General features: G+C 44.2%; 2 protein-coding genes across 2 annotated transcripts in view; both read left to right on the forward strand.

The window, feature by feature from the left end:
- Window positions 1-218: 218 nt before the first annotated feature.
- cldn20 (claudin 20) lies at window positions 219-1,133 on the forward strand (the record flags this gene model as incomplete). Its single annotated transcript, XM_084439979.1, has 1 exon — window positions 219-1,133. The coding sequence occupies one exon, from the start codon at window positions 219-221 to the stop codon at window positions 1,131-1,133; it is 915 nt and encodes a 304-aa protein (XP_084296105.1).
- A 13,532-nt stretch (window positions 1,134-14,665) lies between these two features.
- arid1b (AT-rich interactive domain 1B) overlaps window positions 14,666-23,642 on the forward strand; it is a gene marked incomplete at both ends in the record, with an annotated part of 63,689 nt that continues 54,712 nt past the window's right edge. Inside the window, 2 exons of the mRNA XM_084439710.1 lie at window positions 14,666-15,946; window positions 19,001-19,192. Of these exons, the coding sequence (XP_084295836.1) occupies window positions 14,666-15,946; window positions 19,001-19,192 (1,473 nt within the window). The remainder of the gene's footprint in view (window positions 15,947-19,000; window positions 19,193-23,642) is intronic.

A 23,642-nucleotide genomic window follows, 5' to 3' on the forward strand; every position in this document is an offset into this window, starting at 1 on the left:
ATCGGCCCCGTGCCTCATCTGTCTGATCGTCACGCTTGCTTGCTCAGTTCAATTCTCATTTCGCTTTTATCGCAGACCACTGGAGCCTGCGCTGAGGAATTATCTGCTGTCAGGACCTGCGCCGGCGAGATAGGGAGAGGCGGAGCGAGCTCGGGCCACCGCACGGTGAGGGCGCCGGGTGCAGGGAGCGCCCGGTCCGCAGAGGGGGGGACTCGACGATGGCGTCCTCTGCCATGCAGATCCTTGCCTTTGCCCTGGCGCTGCTGGGCGTCCTCGGCGCCACGGTGGCCACCCTGCTGCCCAACTGGAAGGTGAGCGCTGACGTGGGCTCCAACATCATGACGGCCATCTACCAGATGCAGGGGCTGTGGATGGACTGCACCTGGTACAGCACCGGCGTGTTCAGCTGCACGCTCAAGTACTCCGTGCTGTCGCTGCCCGCCTACCTGCAGACCGCCAGGACCACCATGGTCCTGTCCTGCATGATGGCTTCCCTGGGCCTCTGCCTCGCTGCCCTGGGGCTCAAATGCACCCGCTGGGGGGGCAGCCATCGTGCGAAGGGACACACGGCCATCGCCGCCGGAGGGTGCTTCGTCCTGGCCTCCGTCCTCTGCCTGGTTCCTGCTTCCTGGTTCACTAACGAGGTCATCACCAGCTTCATGGACTCGAACGTGCCGGAGAGGAGCAAGTACGAGCCCGGGGGGGCGGTGTACGTGACCTTCGTCTCTGCCGGGTTCCTCCTGGCCGGGGGGGTGATCTTCTGTCTGTCGTGCCCCGGGAAGAGAGACGGGCCGCTGGACTGTACTTCCTCCGTGGACCCTGATAAACTGCTGCAGCAGCAGCTGCGCCAGGAGCAACTACACCGCGACCAGCTACACCGTGAGCAGCTACTGCGCGACCAGCTACAGCGCGACCAGCTACGGCGCGAACCGCAGACGCTTCTGGAGCCTCCAAGCCGCGAGCTGCTAAACAGGGAAAAACCAGCCCAGGATAAACTCCAATCGGACGACGTGCAGCAGGAGAAGCCTTCACAAGAGAAACCCCACCAGGACCAGGAGCAGCAGTACTACTCCCCTTCAAAAGTCCCTCCGAAAGACCTCAGGGCTGGATACAGCCTGCAGGACTATGTTTAATGAACCTTTGTCTATCATTATGGGGAGAGGGAATGCTGTGGACTTATCGGCTGAGGCGTTCTGGCTGCTCTTGTGAGAGGGAGAGAGTGGGGGAGAAATAAACAAGGGAGGAGAAGGAGGAGGGTAATGACTTTCGCGGCCTTATCTCCCACTCTCATCTGTTCCCTTGGTCGGCTGCGAGCGCAAGCAGTAAAGGTTTCTCAAAGTGTTGGAAAAGAAAGCTTGCGGATTCAGACTCCTCACGCAGATGCGCTACAGTAACTCCTGCCATGGGCGAGCAGAAGAGTGGTGATGAGAAGGGTAGGTGGGAAGGGGTGTCACCAACATTGCAGCGGTCAGGCGCAGCACGCGTACAGTAAATCCTATGAAAGGCTCCTTTAAAATGTGACTGAAAAGGCTCCATACCAAAGGTTTAAGGAAGAAAAAGTGTTGATCGTTTGCTGCTAATGATATCTGAACTTCATCTGAACCGCATCAAGAGATGCTGATCTGTCTGAAAAGGAAAATGTGAAAAAGCCATTGTTTGCAAGCGTGTGTCTTTTAGAACCCATTTGCCTTGTGAGATGAAAAAAAACACACATCCTCAATCATATTTCTGAAACGAATGGACTGATTAATATTCAGTCTATACAGTACATGCATGCTATCTGTACAGTAGCTTTGTTAATAATGCAGTGGAATGCCCCTTACTAAAACATAGCTATCAAAGCCTGTGCCTAAAGCGTGTTCAACAAGATATTGATCAAAAGTGTTTGTAGAGCAGCACTAAATAAGACTCAGATCCAAATCACCAAAATTACCAGAACCACTACATATTGTACCCCAGGTCTAAGCATCCAGTCCATCTTTTCCTGTAAGTTGTGAGGGGAGGGCGCAGACTGCCTGAGATAATGATGCTCTTTGCTTTCCCATTATCTCTTGTCACGGCTGGATGCACACTACTCATTTGCTGCGCACGCACGCACACACATACACACACGCACGCACACACACACATGCACGCTTGTCCTCCCCCTTTCCTTTTCTCTAGCTGTGAGGGTATAAGGGTCTTGTACCCAATCATCTTTATGGCATGTGTCTGAACGTCATTGCTGCAGGGGGCACAGTTGTGGGGACTGTTCAATAGCCAGCGGTGGGCTGTCACACTGCTGTTCTCTCCTGTTGATGGTAGGTAATAGAAGCTTCAGGCTAAACCTTCCAACTACGGTACCCTCCCCCAGAGGACTTGGAACCCACAAACACCCCCCTACTGCAACTTAACGGTGTGATTTTAGCTCTATCATTACAATGACGAGGACTGAATCTAAAATCATAACACGTGAGGTGTTAAAAGAAGGACATTGATATCAGGCATGAGTAGCTCTAGTTTGTTTTGCTGCTCTTTTTGGTAAACGGAACAATCTCCAGAGAATCCAGCTTTTTACAGCTTATTTTTTCTAAATGTCCCTCTCACACTTGCCTGACGTGTCAGCACATGTGCTCTATCTTTGTCTCACCTGTATGAAAAGAAAAATAACTTCAAGGGCTCATTACAATAATTTAGCAGACGCTCCTCTGGGAAAAAGTGAAATAACCGGACTATGTTTGTGAATGTCCTTACATTTAAGCTAGAACACATTAAGTCTTAGTTTCAAAGAAAAATCTCACTGTGCTCTCTTACCTATGATGTCTGTAATACATATAATAAGATGCAAAATTGAAAGCGATGCTTGATTAGGATTGCTTGTGATTTCGCCACATTTGCTATAGTGTACAATATGCACTTTGGAGGTTGACATTACTGATTCATTTGACAATGTTTCATCATGATTCAGGGCAGAACCTTGATGACTGCTATATCGTGTGTGGATTTCAGGTTCTTAAAATCATGTTTACACATGAATCAATACACAAGTCATTCAAGTAATGTTCATCAAGAACCTTTCTGGATGTTGTGTTGTGTGTTCATCTGATAGAGAGCTCTGTTGAGCAGCCAAATGGTTAAATACAGGATGAAAAGACCAAAAGGCTTCCTACAATGGAGATGGATGGGCTGGGCTTAACTGTTACATAACATAACTGCAATATTCTGGTCTGTAATTCTCTTATCACCATGAATATGGGCAAAATCAAGAGTGTACACGCTAGCACAAAAGCTATTGTTCTCCTACATGTGGCGGCAATATGTACTGTCTGTGTTATTAAAGCAAAAGCCTGTACTGAGCAAAAGCAAACTCATTTGTTTTGTTGTTTTTGACAGAATCAAACAAAGAAATATGTATTTTCAGGGGGACTATAGAGTTCTAGTCTTTAGAAAACGTAACTTAAAAGGCTTACCACAAACAGAACATTTAATTTCTCCTTACCCATAATACATGGACATCAACCATATCTGAACAACTGGCAGAAAAAAATCTCCCCTTCATGCTGAGTGCTCTTTATTGTCTGGATTAAACCAGGCGTCAAATCAGCTCAATGCGACAGCTGAGCACCCCCCACACACACACACACACTTCCTTTCTGCTGTGGATCAACCCACTGGATGGGACAGTCTCTAATTAATCAAAAATGCAACAACGCTAGTTAGAAGGTGGTGAGGAGGTTCATTGTTGGGTTGGGTTTTGTGAACATGTAATTTCCCACCCAATCATGTTTAGCTTATTTTCTGTACATTTCCCCAGTGTCAGTTTGGCCTTAAAATGTGAAGATTAGAATGAATCTGGTATCAAGCCTGGCACCATGGATGGAAATCACAGGATGAGTTCATTTTAATTACAGGCTCAAAGCAAAAGAAATAGCAGAGTTTTAATGCCAAGTAGATCCAAGTAGATCCAACATCAACGTGAAAAGACTCTGGGAAAAACATGCCACCCATTCAGTATCACATGGAATCATTTCATTCAAATGAAAAGGCTTTCACCGTTCAAAAACTTTGGTTTTTGTGTTTTACTTACATTTCAAAAGTTGAACATGATGTCTTTAAAAAATATTTTTAAATTGTCCCCTCGTTGCACTGACAAACTCGTCCCAGTTAGTTTCAAATAATTTTCTGTAGTTTTCATGTTATATTATTTTCGTTCAAATTCATTGAACTTCTGCGCTATATTCTCTAATCCACCTACGCTAGATTCTCTACCCAGCGCTCTAGCAACGGCTGCCATGTAAACAGGAAGAACACAGACCATTGGCATAGGCTGTGCAAAGAGGGTTAAAACAAAAATAATAACTACTGAGAATTATTTGAAACTAACCGGGATGAGTTTGTCAGCACAACAAGGGAACAATTTAAAAATATGTTTTGAAGCCATCACGTTCAACTTTTGAAATGTAAGTAAAATGTGAAAATGCAAATATCTTTTAGCGTGAGCTTTACTTATGAAAATGGATTGCGGTAATGTGATAAACTTTGGGTGAGTAATTTTAGTGGATCACATCATATTTAGACCGGTATCCTTTAAGGACAATTTATACTTCACCATATGACACTTTTGAAAGTGTCGACAGAAATTACGTCACTGTCGACACTTTTTTGTGTCGGACAGGGGTGTCTTGCACCTACCAAACTTTCTAATGGTTTGAATTTGTAAATACATCCACACAAAACCAATTCTGGTTGTGATTTTTTTACTTACTGAACGTAAAATCAATATCGATGGATATCTTCACCAATATACGACTGATCGCGTTGATTTTTCCTGTGGCCAAGGATGTTCTTAGACTACATATAGCATTTAAATTTTGTGATTCTGACTTCTGTGTTATACGAAAATGGGTCAGTGGTACAACCGCCCCTCCTGTACTTTCGCCCTGGATATCCCCTACATAAATAAAAATCAACTCTCGTTCCAAATTCATCCAAAGATTATTTTACATCCTGCTCGATCCTATTTTTATCAGCCCTGGGACAATGGGACATCCTTAAGCTCGAGCCCTGCCAGACCCAGACCAAGAACCAGACCCAGTCCAGAACAAGAACCAGATCAGACCAGACCCAGACCAGATCAGACCAAGACCAGACCAGAGCCCTCTATATTCAGAAACCCCTCTATATGACGTCATGACGACCAGTTATATTTAGGTACTGTGTTGGTACTATGCAGTGAAAATGGGGGCTGTTGGGCTCTGCCCATCAGCCAAAAATAGTGTTTGTCCAGAATGAAGGTTTGGGAAACACTGATGTAGACTATCAGCCTAAAAGTCAGGCTGGCCTGGTTTTGCACGGGTTTTGGCAATGTGTGGCCTGCTTGGCTTACTGTCACTGAACCTGTGTTGTGCTGCAGTAGCTTGGCTTCCCCCCATGTTCTTCTCCAGTTGAGTTGGTTCAAAGGTAGTCATCTGTAAAAAGAAGTACATATTAGTGTTGTAGTCAAGACCACCTAACCCGAAACCAAGTCAAGACCAAAACTAGAGTATATCGAGACCAACACAAGACCAGGACTTTTAGGTGTTGAGACCGAGTCAAGATCAAGACCAAGGCAGTTGGAAGCCCTGGTGCTGACATCTTGTTTTTGGAAATTGTGCTTTGATTTACTGTATGGTGCGATGCAATTGAGAAGACCTAATGATACAGGAGGGCATTATAGAAAAGCATCTTACCTAACGTAGCGTAACGTAACATTAGCTAGCTTTGATAGCGTGCGAGCTTACCTTTCGCTATGCTTCCTTTCTGAATGACTATTAAAGTTGGACGTGGTCACAGCAGTCTCTGTAAGTGTAGCACCAACATATTTACACACTGCTGTGTTTTTTTCTTAGTGAAGATTTGCACAAAAAAATCATTGTGATTTACGTAGCCAAATTGTATGATGGATGAATTTGCCGATATCCTTAGTAGCAGACAACACCACCTGTCTCGGTCAGTCACTTTATTTGACTGAGTGTAGTAGGCGGGTTGATGACACAACCGTTACATTTTTTGAAATTAGTGACAGGTTATTGATTGCATTTGAAGCGGGGAATTTTACATCTAATCACAGTAATGATGCTAACAAATAAATGAGACAATGCACAGGCATTCCCACAGTTGTGGTCTTGACCGGTCTTGAAATAAAACCCTGAGTCCTCTGTGTCCGAGACTGAGACAAGAGCGAGTAAAAATGCGGTTGATTACGAGACCTTCAAAAAGTGGTCTCAAGACCGAGTACTACAACACTAGTACATATAATATCCAAAATATTCAAGACTCAAGATCTGTGCAGGACAGGACAGTGCAAAGACACGACAGTGCGTGGCTCGCTTAGGTCTTGTCGCCTGGACACATCAGTTCCAAAACTTAAACAACAGCATTTCTTTAGCTACACATAGACTAGAGGAGTTTCGCTCAGCATAGACGGCGATTTCTGAGAACGTCCCGCGTGGGAGTCCAATGCTCTGACCACTACTCTACTTGTGAAATTAAGGTAAGGGATAAAAAGGTTGGAGTGAAGGAATGAACGTGTGGGGTATAGTCCCATAAAGTCATCCCACTGTGGCCTTGAACCCCAATCTCCCGGGTGGGAGTCCAATGCTTTCACCGCTTCTCTACTTGTGCACTGGAGATTGGTGGGTTGATTTTGGTGTCCTTCTTCCAGTCCCTAGTGTGGGTTGGGGTTAGAATAAGGGTTGGGATATGATCTGACCTATAAGGGAAGGAGTGTGAGTTGGGGTTAGAATAAGGGTTGGGGTTGGGACAGGATCTGACCTATAAGGCAAGGGGTAAAGGTCGGGGTGAAAGGATGAACATGTGGAGGTTTGGGTTATAGTCCCATAAAATCATCACCACTGGGGCCTTGAACCCCGATCTCCTGTGGGAGACCATTGCTTTCACCGCTACTCTACTTGTGCAGTGGAGATCGTAGTGTTAATTTTGGTGTCCTTCTTTATTTTGGTGTGCTGGGACTACTGCCTCTTGTGGTGCCAACAGAGAAATGCAGGTCAACATTCAACGGAGGGAGGGAGGGAGGGATAACCGGACAAACTCTATCCTAGGTGCGCAGGCTTACAGCCACACACAAAAAAACTGTGCAAACAATATAAATGGCAATGTACGAATTACGATATACTGTAAGAAAGGGGAGGAGGCACTAATGCATTTGACGTACTATATATAGGAATGGAGTGTGGTGAGTGTATGTACAGTGTGTGTGCAGAGTGTAGTCTGGTGGATGAGCGGTGGATGATTATGTATATGTACAGTGTGTGCAATGTGTGTGCCATTGAGGTATGTGGAACAATCAGAGGTCAGGTGTAAGTGGTGCAGGGTGTATAGAGTCAGTGTGGGGGGTGGAGGCGTCGTGGGAGGACACAAGCCATGTTGATGAGTCTGGTGGCAGGGAGGGGGGGGGGTGGATTCTTTCTTAAATCTACAATCATCTCCACTGTCTTGAGAGCGTTGACCTCCAGATTGTTTTGGCCGCACCAGGACAGCAGCTGCTTGGTCAATCTCGCACCTGTAGGTGGACTCGTCGCCCGTAGAGACTGATGAGGGTGGTGTCGGGTGGCTGGAGGTGCAGCTGTTCGTGTACAGGGAGAAAAGTAGAGGGGAAAGAACAGCCTTGGGGGAGCCTGTGCTGGTGGTCCTGGAGTCAGAGACATGCTTGCCCAGTTTCACTTGCTGCTTTCTATCAGACAGGAAGTCTGTGATCCACCTGCAGGTGGGGTCAGGCATCTGGGAGAGCACGCCCTCCAGAGTGGGAAGGAGGATGGAGGTGAAAGAGCTGAAGTCCACAAATTTGGGTTGATACAGCTGATGAGTGTGGGAGGCGGGGGTACCAGTGTTTTTCAAACCTGCAGTAATTCGTTCAGGTTGTTGGCTAGGCGTCACTGTGGCCTGGGGGATCTCGGTTTGTAGTTTGTGATCTGTCTGAGGGCTTTCCAGACAGAGGACGCATTTCCATCTGAAAATTGGTGTTGGTGTTTCCCAGAGTAGCCTGTTGTTTAGCCTCCTTACTGCCCCCGTTGTTATGCCCCCCTGAACGTGCCTGAGGAATTGTTTTGCTTTGTAAATGTAAATGTTTATTTCTAACTAGTTAGCCTACTGTAGCAGCATCATAATATTGTTTATTTTGGCCGAATTCCCAGAAGAATACAGTCAAACATTTGCTGGTTGCCTCTGCAGTGCGAGGGCGGTAACTGGCCAGGCCAGATGTTTCAATGAAAATGTGCTAGCTAGCTACTTGTGGATAACTGACAGGAAAAGGTGAAGGCCAGGTGTGAAACCTGATGAATCCTGTTTTTAGCTAGTTGAGTCAGCTACTAGCATCTCGTTTGGTTGTTAATTTTTTAATGCTTTAAAAATTGAGAGAAGTTAACAGCCATTCACGCTTTGTTAGGCCTAGCTTTCAAATGAGCGATACAGAGAAATGTCCCACTATATTTTCCTAAAACTGCACAGACTATAATACGAACAACCCCGGACTCATCCGTATCAATGTTAGATGTTCTTAAAAGTGAAGATTCCGCAAAATACGAACCTGCAGCCCGTTCCTCTGTCGTCGAGTGAATGTCAAACCCTTGTACAAAGACCAGACGTTGATGTTGTCTATCAGAACTAATAGCCTAGAGTAGACTAGCTATCAAATAGGCTATTAGGGAGCAATGCTGTCGACAAGGAGTTCTAGGTGGAGGGAGCTGCCCGAGATGCATGGGCTACGCCATCAGCCCAACATCTGCTTTATGTGTAGCCTATCTGATATCTGATAGGCTACTAATCTGATCTAATCTGAATTTTTACATAGGCTCCACCTGTGAGGACACCAAGGTGAGTTCCTGGGCCTGTGTTCATCAGTCCAGTTAATGTCTGGTATAGGGCCTACTGAAGGGCCAGAACAGAAAACTGTGGCGTAAACTGTGAGAACAATTGCTTATCTTCTTCTTGTCTAATGGATGCCATATTGGACCTGCACAAAATAAGAAATCGCTCCCTGAAATGTGGTTCATTCATTCCAGAATTTTTGGCTGTGGCGCCAGTGGATTACTGCCTGGATTAGTGGAGTAGTGTAATTGTTTTTGTGTTCTCCAATTATGTTTTTATTGTGTTGTTCAGTACAATGTTCACTGAATACCTTATCAAAACTTACTGTATTTTATTCATTGTGATTGACAATCATTTACCTTTTTTTCTTTTTTTTACCTTGCAGATTTAATATGCTATGAGATTCTGAAGACTATTTTGTTCCGGCTCATCTCACATGGTCTCAGTGCCACCCACTGGCAGAGGAATGTGACTACAGGCAGTGTTCATTAAGGTTGTCCGTTTCAGCCATGGAAGTATAATGGTTTCAGGCCACAGCATGTATTCAATACCTACACTACACCACACTGCTGGTGTTTGAATCATGCATCTGATCAAAATTACACGGGTGTTTAACTTGCTGCATCTGCTCAGGTTCTCAAGGCTACTTTGATATTTGCACAACTGTTAAGAGGTTGGGGTTATTGGGCTATTATTTAGATTTTATACAGTCATCTTAACCTCATACAACAATTCCTTTTATTTTATTAATACTTCTTTATTATATCCATTTTCAGTTTCATTTTATAGTCACAATGGTTGATGGTGTACAATGCTACAGTAGCAGTGCTCAAGTTGATCCACATGATTTTCATCCTTCTCCTGATATGTCACTGGAGTGCATGCTTCCAGTTCCTGGTGGCCACCCTTATGGACTTTCCAGAAAATAATTGGGTGAGCCTGGATGGCCTGGTGGTAAATACAGTCAGTGCATTCTATACTGGCTGACAACTTTATGAGTTAGGTCTTTCTGAAAGTATAGCCTACAATATAATTTTCCTCACAACGCAAGCCAATCTCAAGGCAGTATGCAAAAGCCATGTTTCGATCCCTGTATTCCCCATTCTAAAATAATGTCTGCTCTTCGTGCTATTGCAGGAACTTCAGAAATCTGGGTGGTTATTCTTTCTTTCTTTATTGGTTTAGTTTTAACAGGGACAGTGCACATTAATGAACAATAATAAAATTGTAAATGGGTCGGGATTAACCAAGAAGGCCAATTTTCACCCGTAGTCCCTGGCCTGATGTTCAAAAACCACCTAAAATTATTGTGAGCATCATAGTTCGAACAGTCGTATATGCCCTAGTTCTTGCCAAAATAACTGCACTCACAAGCAGTTCCAACTCCAGCCAGAGAGTATAGAAGAAATGTAATGGTTGGTCTGGATATTATCAAACAACTTGATTCCCACATAGTCCAGTAGAGGATGCTATAGACTAAATTTTCAGTATTGTCCTGAAAGTTGAGGTTTTGTAATGATGGGAATCTACCTTTCACAAATGTTACCCAAGTAGCACAATGATCTAATGGAGTACACGAGACACCACCATCATCGGCCTGCCAGTCTGCCCAACAAGATCTTTGATCACCTGGAGAATCGTGGAGGGAAGTGGTTTGATGAAAGAGCCATCCTAATGGAGCTCTCGGAGCCTCTCAGGATGGTAAGTCTCCATAAATGGTTGGCCTAGAAATATGAATGCAGATTGTATTTGCATTGCATTGTATTTTGCATTAATGACTGACAATGCTACTGACACTATGTTTCATGTCGTATTTTCCATAAGACTGGTATCAAATGTGTTTGATGACACAGACCCCATGTTTCTGATCTGTATATACTCGTTGTACTGTATGTATCAAAGGGGGGATCTGATCATCTGCAGGGATTGCTTGGAAGACTACATATTCTTCATAGACAGGGGCACTGTGCTTATGGAGATCCCTCCATTCAGCAAGATTCTGTCAGACGGGGCCTTCTTTGGAGGTAAATAGGCCATTTGTTTTGTTTTAACCCCTCCTTTACTCTTGCTTGACCCTGAAAGTGTATGATCACTGAGCTGTGACACGAGATGGGGTGCAGTAGATACGTTAGGAAACAGAGCTTGATAAAATATTACAAATCAATTGAGTTTGTTCCTACAAATGTTCATTACAATATGCTGTCTCCCGTAGCTGCTAACTAAGGCAAACATACCAGGAAAATTTATATTTCAAGAGTTTTGGCTACAAAAGGATGACTTGGGCTGTTGACAGAAGTGCTAAATGTAAAGTTTGTAAAACTAGGCTACTACAGTATTAATCTATCAAATAGCCTAGCCTGTGGCAGAGGGAGCCCTTCACAGCGAACAGCATCATCTTCCACCCAAGTCTTGTCTGCTTAGCACAAAGGCAGCCTGCTTTTCTGTTCAATATAGGTCATGGAAATTCAGATTTTTAAATCAGGGAAAAATCAGGGAATTCGACATTTCACTTAGAGTGGGAACCCTGATAGGAGGAGCCAAACTGAAAGTACATGTGTTGGTATTTTGTATTGTTTATTTTGAATCAAATAGTTTTTCCTAATAAACAGTGCAAAATATAATATATTTCTTGTCAGCCCTCAATTAATTACTGTCAGTACGCATGTTTTTGGAATGGCCTGTGCCATGATGCAAATTTATATACTTAAAATGGATGTTGTGTTCACAGGCAAATGCAAACATAATATTCACCAGCAGATGAGGCTTTCCCCCACCAAATCACATCATAATGCAGATATACAAAAATACATACCGATGTACAGACAAAAATACATACCGATGTACAGACAAAAATACATACCGATGTACAGACAATGCCTCTATCATCTAGCAGACAGAGCTGCAGCTGCTCCTGAGGTAAAGGTGAATGTCCACACTACAACAGGGACCGTTCTTTCAGTCAGTGTCACTCTCTCATAGTTTGTAGGGAGATGTCATCTGTGCTGAAGTCCTACCCCAACATGTGGTTCATGCTTGGCAGGGCAGGGGAATGTCGAGAGGTTGTTTTCCCTTGTCAAATATCCACAAACAATCATTACACATGGGTACACATCTGTATACAGTATCAAGACATCTGGCATTACAGCGCAGAGTTAACCTGTCATATTATAAATCATTCATCCTAGACAGGCAAGGCGAGTCCATGCTAGAACTACTTGAACCAGGTCACGACCCACCACTAGTAGTTTAATGATTAATAGTGATACTTAATGGATTGAAATAGTCTCGTTGGGACTGGCTGGCACATGCAAGACAGTAAGAGGTTAGTGCGACGATCATGGAAATGGACACAGGTGCTGGTGGGAATGTAGGCCTATGTGTGCTTCCCAGTCACTGCACCTTTTTCATTATGCTGTGAGCATTTCCTCCACTTAAGGCCCCTTTGTACTTCTACAAAGCATACTATAGCTCATGTGTTGCATAGACAATCAGTATGCCTCATGTAAAAATTGAATTTCTGCAGTGATCCACCCCAGATTACATTTTTGCAGCACATTTTATGTTTTTGCCATACTAATGTTAGGTCTGTTTCATTCCTGCTTTCTCTATTCAGTTAGTAGAAAAAGAAACGCTGAGAAGTTTTTCTTGCTTCAAGGTCACATTTATATGGACATGGTCATCTTGGACATTTTAATTCGATAGAATGGGGATTATTCTGCCATGAATGATGTCATCTAGTGTGTAACTGTGATTGCTACTCAACCCCTTGTTAGCTCAGTACAGCAGCTGCCAGTAAGAAAGGACAAGTTATTACAAAGTAATGAATTACTAATGATGCACGTAATTTCCTGATTATCTTTTTTCTCTGTTGTGTTTCAACACCTATAGTGCCAAAACCAAATTAAGAAAATACATTAATTTCTAATTACTCTCACTATGTTTGAATATAACAATGATATTATTATCATTATGGGCATCATTATTATCATTATGGGGGATCCTTCTAAATGCAAATGGAGGGCCGATGGAGTATAATTGCATCCTCTGATGATTACAATGGGAAACTAATGATTTACCTCTGTCAAGGTCAGGGGAGGTTTAATTAGGAGAAACGCAATCAGTGTCACTCCTGTTACAGAGACTTCTGTCTGGGTCCCTGCCAGCTCCAACCTAAGGCACATTTCAGTGAATTTGTTCATTAAAAGCCAGCCATCACCTACAGCGGTCACATAGATATTTTAAGTGGGATGATAGATGGGCCCTGCTTGAGAAGTCGCTGTGGTCGAAGGTCAATGTGATTGAGGGTGAAGTTAAGTGATGATCCTTGCAGTAGACAGCACTATGCAGTGGTGACTTATATTTCGTCATACAATTATTAGTGCTGAACTAATATAATCCCAGATTCAGTGTCACGTTCCTTCAGTTCATGGTTCTTGAATTAAAACACCAAAGAGTTTTGCTCCACACGTTAAAATAGTACCAGTTGTTCACTGCTAGATTACAGCCACTAGCCTATTAGACTTGGAAACTACAGTGAAGTGCACTGAATATTGTCTACTACATGCTATGTGAACCACAAGCCCAAGCAGCAAAACCTGAAGAGATGCACCATGCTTCAAACCGAGCCATAATTCCCATTGGATTTTAACTTTGCAATATTTAATTTATATAGACCCCACAGCTATCATAGGCATAACTGCAGGGGACAATCCACTAGATATTCTCTCACCATAACAGCATAGCCCATGTCTGTAAAGAAATCTTTTTTTTTAATGTTTTAAATCAACCAACCCTGAAATTGAAAGTCTGTTGGTCAGTGTCTTACAACTTTTCAATCGATCAGTTCTCCTTGTGTTACATTTACATCATAGCAGCCTTTTCTGTTTAAACATCCTGTTGTTTAATGTGATGCTGTGGAGCTCTGCTGTGCTGCTTTTGTGGGTTTTCAGTCTGACCCACTTTCCCTGCTTGACTTGGGCTGCTGTTGCTAGGGGAGGTCCCAGTCGATTCCCCTTTAACAGGCCACTGGGTCCCTCAAGTGAGTCAGTCCCTCATCCACACATAGACTAACATAATGTTCTCATGTATATTCACTCGCACTGATGTTGGTTTAATACAGGCTCCTTTTTCCCAGTGGTATAAGGGGCCCACAATGCATCAGACATGGAACACTAGACATGCACCCAATCATCGTTTTAACCCAGAAGTAAAAATTATAGTCAACGGCAATATTTTGTGTTGTTGGTGAATGGCTATATAATCACCCTGAACAGCATACATGGAGAAGAATAGAACATGCTATTGATTATGTGCCATATTCAAACCTACATTTTATAGTCGACAATTATTGTCTGTGGACAACTTTTCTAATGCAGAATTTGATTCTTCTTGACAAAATGGCTTTTCATCTAACAGATGATAAACCTACGATGATAAAATTGCGTTGTTTGGTAACGTTTTATGTTTCAAAACATTCACGTTCAAATGCAAGAAGGCGTCCCCTCCCCGACAAGCAAACCACCAACCAACCACGCCAAAGCTCACTGCCTTCGCCAAGAGGGACGGAAAGGAATGCCAGGGGAAAAAGTTTAATCTCAGTGTATCCGCCCTGTAGCCTACCTAAACTTCCCCCCCCCCCCCGAACTGGTCTTGCGATGTAGTGGTGCTGATGCTGCGCTCCATTGAAACCAACTGGCGAGCCTTATCTTAGCCAACGGCTGGTTGCTTTTTGTGTTTTGCTTTTCTTCTCTTTTGATCATCACTAAAGGAGCAGCTTGCTGTAGCTTGACGGGATTCCTGTCGAGGAGATGTGTATTTGATCATGGCCGCACAAGTGGCATCAGCCCCGAACTCAAATGGTAAGAAAAGGTCGGATTTAGCCGGCAGCGATAGTCAAGATTTTAAAGATGGGAAGTCTGGTGGAGTTGGTGGAGCTAAACCCGGGGTGGGAGATGGGACCTGCGTCCGCACTATGCATGTAGAGCGCCATGGAACGCATCCCCGCGAACACAACCCGACCGGTTTAGCTCGAGCTTCGCCTGGGAACAGACATTCGAATCCACGTGAGTTAAAAGGTGGAGAAAAATCGGCGTCTTTTTCGACTTCAATTTCTAGCATGACTTCAAGCATAGAGACGGGAATGCCTGGTAATCATAAAGTGAAAAATGTTAGCGGCGGAGATCCTCCTCCTCCATCTCACCCCACACCTCCACAGCAACAGTCGCAGCCATTCAATCAATTCATCCAGCATCAACGCCAAATTCATAACAACATTAACAACCAACAGTTAACACAGGGAGAGAGTGGCAATCGTCCACATGGCGGAAAAGAGAATATTTTAGGGAATGAAGTCGAACGCCATCAGCAGTTGATGAATAAAAGTGAGGAGGAGAACCAACAGTGCAAAACGGAGGACCGGATGGACAGCAGGTACGATCATGCCAGTTCGGGACCAACGAATAACAACCTCAACGACACGTCTCAAAGTGGGAACAGCTCAGTTGCAGAGTTTAATAATTATTATGGGAATGGAGGAGGAGGGCCTTGCTTTGATCAACATGGCGGACAACAAAGCCCGGGGACTGGGATAATGCATTCGGTACAGAACACTATGGATCAAGTTCAGAACTCCCACGAAGGTTACCATAACAGCCCGTACAACCACTACCCGAACTATCGACCTGGCTACGGTAATAGTGGATATGGTATGATGAGCCCCTCTCGACAAGGGAATAACATGATGGGCCCAGGCAGCAACACTGCTGCTGCTGCTAATCATAGCAAAGCTACCATGGCTGCTGCTTCTTCTCCGGGCGGCAATGTTGGAGGATTTCAGAGATTTCCAGGTCAAAGTCAGCAGCATCCCTCAGGGGCTACCCCGACTCTAAACCAGCTACTGACATCTCCGAGTCCGATGATGCGAGGCTATGGCAGTGGCTATCAAGATTACAGTAATCCCTCTGCACAACAACAATCAAGCATGGGGCTGGCTAAAGACACGGGCTCTCAATATGGTTCAACTACTCATGGCTGGGGTGGACAACAAAGAAATCACCCTACAATGAGTCCTGGAAACAACGGACAAGGAAGCGGCAGATCACAGGTATTACATGCATTCTCAATTGGTCTCTGTTCAATCTGTTCGAACTAGATTACAAATCAGATCAATGTTGAGGTAGTTGGATAGCAAAGTTAGCTAGCTAGCTAGCTAGCTAGCTATAGCTAATGACTAACTCGTTAGCTGGGAAGGCTAGTACCAGCATTGCGAGCTAGATAGCTAGCATGTCTGTTTTTACGATTTCAATATGAACATGTCTATTTTCTTCCTCGGCATTGGTTTAGCGACACCAAGGTCACTTGCTACAATTATGTTTCGTAATCGATCGGCCACGTAGGCTACAGTAAATCACTTTTACAGGCAGAACGTTTTTGTAATTCATGTCCAAGCCAAGGTGACTTGCCGTGTATTGGCACACAACCTTGCTAGCTAACTAGCGTAGCTTAGAAGGAATTCGTTTACTGCGCCCTTGAGCCCCGCCGGTCCAACGGGCTCAAGGGCGGTCGCTCGGTTTGAACCCGGTGCTTCATTTTGAAGTGACAGTCTTGACATTCTTCGGTGAAAAGTATGAAAATATGTTGACAAGAGCTAAAAACCAGTGACGCAGTTTAGAAGCACGTGTTATATGAGTCGAACACTGATCATAAATATTTTTTAGTAACATCTAACTTAGTGAATAACACCGTCACGCTCTTGATATTGTACTAAAATGATGCATCTGGCACGAAAATGCGAAGTGAGCTGGCAGCTCCGTCCAGTTTGTCCCGGGCATGTGATGGACAAAAGTCTGGATCTTTCAAAACGAGTGCATCAGCACTAGCCAGTGGCGCGCTAAAATGCTAGCACGATAAAACATTTCAGATGGTATTGAAATTGCAGGTAGCTAACCATACGCGTACCAAGTTTAGTAGCTCAGATTGTTTTTCTTCTAACATCTGTTAAGGAGTTAAACATTAATCTTGACAGAGGTATCCATCTAGTGCTACTTTACATTGCAGGGCAGTGTGGCCGTCTAGTTTGTGCAAAGTATCTCTGTAGCTAAACACGTTAGTTACAGTAAAACAATATAATTAAAAAAAATTCTACTGGCTAGCCAGCTAGCTAGCTAGGGCAAGTTAGCAAGCTAGCTACAACAAGGCCTCGATTGAGCTTGTGGGGCAAGGACACCACCACGTCAGGAGTTGTGCTAAACTTGACAGATTTCTGGCTAAAGTTGCTCTTTTTTGACCGCAATAAACTCGTCATTTCATCGTTGATCTATTACGATGTTCTGTTCCATTCACATAACATTCATTGACCTACTGTATCCCTGGTCTAAAATAAACCCAATGATTCCATGTGTTCTATTTACAGTCTGTAATAATATCTCTCACACATGGCTTGACTTTTTATCCAGTGTGATGATCCCACTTTTCTGGCAGGGAGCCCATAGTGCTGCAGCAACCCTGACCTTAACATGCAGATTAGCCATGTGGCTTTTTCTACAATCAGTGAAATACCTTAGCAGATAGGCCTAATGGCCGCATCCATTTACGTCTAACCCTACATATATTTTCAGGCAGCTCTGTGTGACTATAGGTCTTAATTCACTGTTTCTAATCTAGTTCTGTCTCTTTTCAGTCTGGTCAGATAATGTCTAATTTGGAAGTCAATTATTATCACTGAGGTATCTTAAATTAGGGTTATTAAACATGAGGACGTGTCCTGTTTTTCTATCAGCTTACTCACACGCCATCCTAGAGAACAGGGACTTGGAGTACAGAGTGCTGGAGAAATATGTTTTTTATTTCTGACGTTATACTTTGCACAACAACGGTTCACAACTCCACTCTTCCACAGAACTCCAGTTTGGTTAGATTGCAGCAGATAGTGTTTGGCATGTAGGAATTGAATGTGAATTGTCTGGCAGGGCTCCTTTCTAGAGAGCAAGCGTGACCCATTTAGGCTCTCTAAAATTCCCACCAAAAATATCCACATTTCTTTTCTCTGAAGCTATATGCCTGTACTCTATTCTGTTCTGGATTTTGTGGTGTTTCTGTTTTGAACTGGATAGAGGATTAAAACCATTTAGGCTAGAAGCTGTAAAATTACATGAAAATCTGCTTTTAGCCTACCTGAAGCTTTGGTATATGTGGACCATGTACAGTAGTAGTTTTAAAAGGCTATGGTGTTCTAGCGCACACCCAGAGTAAATCATTTGACTGTTTTATCACTGTTTTGTTCTCAGTTAGGGTGTCATCTCACACTATTTTCTCCAGAGCAGGATTGATTAGAATATGTGAAAGAGTGAGGACATTTTACCGTGTCATGCATTTTAATCTAACAATTCTCTATCATAACATTTTTTCCTGAGTAGCATCATGTGGCTCAATCTTCCTCTAAAGTCACCCTCACCTACTCTTAAATGTCATAGTGTGTGTGTGTGTGACTGTGTGTGTGTTCATATTGCAGGGTACCCAGGCATGACTTCTGACACTTAGACTGCTCGTTTAAAGTGGCCTCCCAGGCTTTCTCGATTGCTCACATTTTCTCTAAGTGCTGCTTCAATTGGGCTGAACTTGGCAGTGACATGAGAAGATTAGCTTGAATTGCTCTCACTCTTTTTTGGCACAGCCAAGCCACTTGAGGATAACCTGACTCTCTGAGCACTTGATGGCACATTAGCCTCGATATTTATTCCAACCCCAGGACCCGTAGCAGGCTTTGTCAAGCCAGACATTTTGGCTTTTGACTGGTGATGAACAAGGTGACTATCCCTTTTGGGAACAACTGAACTTGAGTGTTAATAGTCGATATTCAATTACATTCTTATTCTTTTTCATACTTTCCCTTGTTTTTGTGTGTGTTTTCTTTACAATAATCATCAGCATAGTTTGTTCATTTCAAACCTTCATTTATACTCGTGAAGCACTGAGGTTTCCTTAATTTACAGTGATAACGAATTTGCACAGAGACACCAATCAACAAAACAAATGCAATCTGCATTGTAGCCTAGCGTCAAGGTTTACAAGCCACACAGAAAATCTAATGACCGTAGGGACATGATTAAAATATCTATGACTGCTGGCATGCGTGCAACAACCCTTCTCTATCTCCTAGGTGCCACCCATGGACGCCATGGCGATGAAGCGTTCTCAACTCTATGGCATGAGCAACAATCCTTATTCCCAGCAACAGGGCGGACCGTACTCCAGCCAGGCGTACGGGGCTCCCTCTCCTCACCGTTATCCAATGGGAATGGCTGGCAGGGGTCAGATGGGAATGGGCGGAATGCAGTATCCTCAACAGCAGGTATGTCCTCCATGTAGAGAGTCTTAACATCCCAACATACTATGTCCCACAAATGTTTTTGCTTACAACCAAGTTTCTCATTTGGGCAGCCGCTTGCCATCCTCTGAGCTGTTCATTTTGGAAAGTTATTGCCTTCCAGCTAAAGAAAGAGCTTTTACTGCCCTCCCATAACACACCAGTCTTAGGCTAGGCTGTCTGTCCATGTGTGTGGATGGACAGGGCTTGGAGTGTGAGGAGTGTGTTGACACACCACATGGCTGGCTGTCAGTTGAGCGGGACAAGCCAGCCTGTGCTGGGTTGGGTCAGGCTATTCTAGGTGCAGACTGCACTGATCTATATTTAGACCCAGACTGCTGCTTTGGGTTTAATGGTCCTCCAGAGACAGACTGGCACTCTCATGGGACCGGGCTGCTGACCTAGAGTGTGTGATTGTAAACAAGGGCTCAGCCCCAACACATTAGTGTAGCCCGCACGCGCGCGCGCGCTCGCACACACACACACACACACACACACACACACACACACACACACACACACACACACACACACACACACACACACACACACACACAAATACTGTTTCCCTCTTCATGTGTTGCCATTATTTTCCATATTGCAGTCAAATCTCAGGACTTTGTTGCAGTTTCACAATGGACCCGTCCTCTCATTTATCCTGTACACTACAGTCATGAAAAGATATTAATGGAATGGAAACCTATTTTGATTATGATGGATAATGGATGGATTGCTTTCCGGGCCCTCCATTTAGCCAAAGGCGTGATGTATGGGAGGTGAGCCACACACGCACATGCACATTCACCATCTGTTTGACTTTTTCCTGGCATTTTTGTGCATGGCTGTAAGCCAGCGCACCATAGATGGCGTTTGTCTGGTTGTCTCCGTTGGATGTTGACCTGCATTTCTCTGTTGGCACCACAAGAGGCAGTAGTCCCAGCACACCAAAATAAAGAAGAACACCAAAATCAACCCGCCGATCTCTGCTGCACAAGTAGAATCGCGGTGAAAGCATCGGACTCCCACCCGGGAGATCGGGGTTCAAGGCCCCGGTGGGGATGATTTTGGGAAACCATACCCACACCCTCTGCTAGCCTGTGGGTTTATTCCTACGTTTACTTTCGGCCTTTCCATCTCTCCCTACCTCCTTTCACTCTCCTTTCCCCTTTTTTGGAAGTACGGGAGAGATGCCATAGGAACAAAAACACTATGACATCTCTTCCTTTCAAGTTCCTCAGTAGTATAGTGGATTAAGTGTCTGACTCCCATGTGGGAGATCAGGGTTCGATCCCTGGTTGAGGCTAAACCTGTTGGTTGAAGACGAACCTGTTTGATTCCTAACTTTGGCCACAACCTTTCTTCCTCTCCTCTCTGCCCCCTTTTTTCAGACGGATGGGAGAGATCCCATGGGAACAAAATGTTTTATTTTATTTTAAAGGAAATATACAGTCTGTTTTGCAGATGAATTAACTGTGTCAAACTGATTGCAGAAACTGGGTGAACAATTAAGTGACCAATTACAAGTCCTATTGCTATACTAGACTTGTGCTTACTGTTATGTTTCTCTGTGTATGCAACTCTGTGTTTTGTTTTCTGCTCCTCCTGTTCTCGGTCCCACCCCCAGATTCCTGAGTGGATCCAGTTATAATTAATATAATTCCAAGCATTTTAATAAATATGAGCATTGTGATTTGTCATTTGTGTTTGTCACTGGATGTTATAGAAGTTATGTAAAAATGTGTTTACCTAGTGGTGCCATGTCATTTATTGAATTTATGTGCAGTAATTGAACATTTGAAATACTCCTGTTTTGAAATTATACCTACAGTATAGGTGTCTCAGTAATTACCCAATATATATAAGGCTATATTTTGCATGTATTTACCAGGTAAATGTTTAGTAATTGGGGGACTGTGAAAGGAAGGGTTACCCAAAAAATATTCAGAGTAAGTTAATTTAGCAATAGAAATCCATAAGCCTAGGGCCAATGGGCCTAGGATATAGACAATAAACTACCGGTGGAATGGTGGTGGAGCAATTGCGGGAGCATTTCAGATTACTAGCGGACCGCTGTCCCTGACGATAATGCGCCAGAGGTCCGCTTGCCATTCAATGTGCAAATGGCCAGGAACCCGCCAGCAGATTCGGCCGGAGGTCCGCCAGCTCGTCCATTGGGGACTCGCTGTAGGGCTGCTAGCCCTGTGTTATATTCCACCGGAGGTCTGCCAACTCGTCCATTGGGGACCCGCTATAGGTCCGCTAGCCTTGAGTTATCTGGGTTTATCCCTTACCTTTGTACAGAAACAAGTTGAACCAATTGCAACAAAATGGCTAACGTTACAGGAATCATCAGTGTAACTGCTTTAGCCACTGACCGCTACCATTAATGTTATGGAAACTGCTGCTAGTTGTGAGCTCATGAGCTAACTGGCTATTCCGCTCTTATTGTGCTGGATTAGCATTGGAACTGATGTGTCCAGGCGACAAGACCTTTCTTAATTTATCAGATATTATTTCATGTCATTTCAATTCACAGCTATTTCAGTGGCAGCTAGCTTGCTGTGATTAGCTTCTGTCCTACCAGTCCTGAACAGAAACAAGTCAGCCACGCACATAAGCCAGGCTGGACCTGGCCTGGTTTTATACAGAGTCTTAGGTTGTAGTTAATGTGAAAATGCATGTAAATACCTCAAGGTCAGGTTCCGAACATTTAAGTCCCATATCTGTTCTCTGTAAAGCGCATTGTGTTGCCTCTGGGTATGAAATGCGCTATACAAATAAAGCTTTGATTGATTGATTGATTGATTGATCTCGTTTACCATGCTTTGTGGGTGTGACTTCTTTGCCAATGTCATCCCCTTTCATAACCAAATGTGTTTATGATTACATTTTTATTCTACCTTCTTGATTTTCCTTCAAGTGCACCAGATTGATGCATTAAAATTTACAATGTTAAAAAATGTACGGGGGGGCATGCCCCCAGACCCCCCTAGAGGGTCGGAGGTCTACCCCCCATAGTTTCACAAAATCCGGTGGGAAACACTGTACATCATAACGTCATGCTGACTTTCACTGTTTCTTTACAAAGTGTCATCGTTCTAGCAGACCTTTCTCTGTTCTTAGACAATAGGAAAAACCTTGTGTTAATACCTGTCTCACTTTATCCCAAAGGAACATATAAATGCGTAAACCATATTGTTGGAATTTTTCAAATTTTTAAAAATGGAAATGCCATTGCAGAATTACTCTGTTGTACGTCATTAGCATTCTGAAGCATTTTTCAGTTTGACCCGAGGCTGCTCTGTGTCAGTTTTGTCAGGTCTGCTTGCTTTCCCATCTGCGAGAGAGGGAGCATGTAATGACTTTTATCTGCGAGGGGCCCCAGATGGCCTCCAGACATCTCCTTTATTACCTCACGGATCCTACCTGAAATTGGATGTTTCAACTGGTCAGATACCAATGGAGCCCTGCTGTGCTGTTTCTATTGATTCTCTTCCCTGCTCTGAGTGGCCAAATGGTCTGGAGGAGGGGGAGAGGAAGAGGAGGTTGTAAAGGAGGAGGAGAGGGAGGAAGAGGAGGTTGTGAAGGAGGAGGAGAGGGTGGAGGAGGAGGGAGGAGGAGGAGAAGAATGTTGTGGAGGAGGAGAGAGTGGAAGAGAGGGAGGTGGAGGAGGAGTGGGGGGGTTGTGAGGGAGGAGGCGGCTGTGGAGCAGGAGGAGAGGGAGGAGGACGTGGTGGAGGACAAGGAGAAGGTTGTGGAGGAGGAGGAGGACGTGGGGGAGGAGAAGGTTATGAAGGAGAGGGAGGAGGAGAGGGTGGAGGTGGAAGAGGAGGTTGTGAGGAGGAGGAGGGGGTGGGCTATGAGGGAGGAGGAGGTTGTGAGGAGGAGAGAGAGAGCATGGCCGTGTGGAGAGAGGAGGCAGCAGAGCAGACAGTCTATATCAGAGATGCCATTCAAAGTTCAGCCTTAATATTTCAAGATAATTAGGAATGGATTTTCCTCAGGACTTGGATGCAGTCTCGGCTCATGGCTTTCCCCAGATTCTGGCTTCTTTTTTTTCACCTGCTATTGTTCTCAACCACCCCTGGCTAAAATGTGTTAAAAGACCGCGCAAAGCTATCCTCTTCATTATACCATGATTGCCTTGACTTTGGTGGTATGCTTCTAGTCAGAGGCTGGTTAAGGAATGCGTGCAATGTTGTTTCAGATGTTATTTGTTACAAGTATAACAGTGCACAGTGAAATGTTACTGCTTGCTCCGTGATATGCTCTAAAACTATAGTGAGATTTTATTAACTGGAGGAAGGGGTCTAGTATGCTGCTGCATTGCCGTCACTAGCTGTGTTTCCATAAAATGTCAAGCGAATCTTAAGCAAACTTTTGATAGTTCGCAAAAAAGAAGAAAAAAAAAAGTGAATCTCGGCAGTCACGTGAG

The sequence above is a fragment of the Borostomias antarcticus genome, assembly GCF_949987555.1.
Source record: "Borostomias antarcticus genome assembly, chromosome: 6".
Taxonomy (NCBI): Eukaryota; Metazoa; Chordata; class Actinopteri; order Stomiiformes; family Stomiidae; genus Borostomias; species Borostomias antarcticus.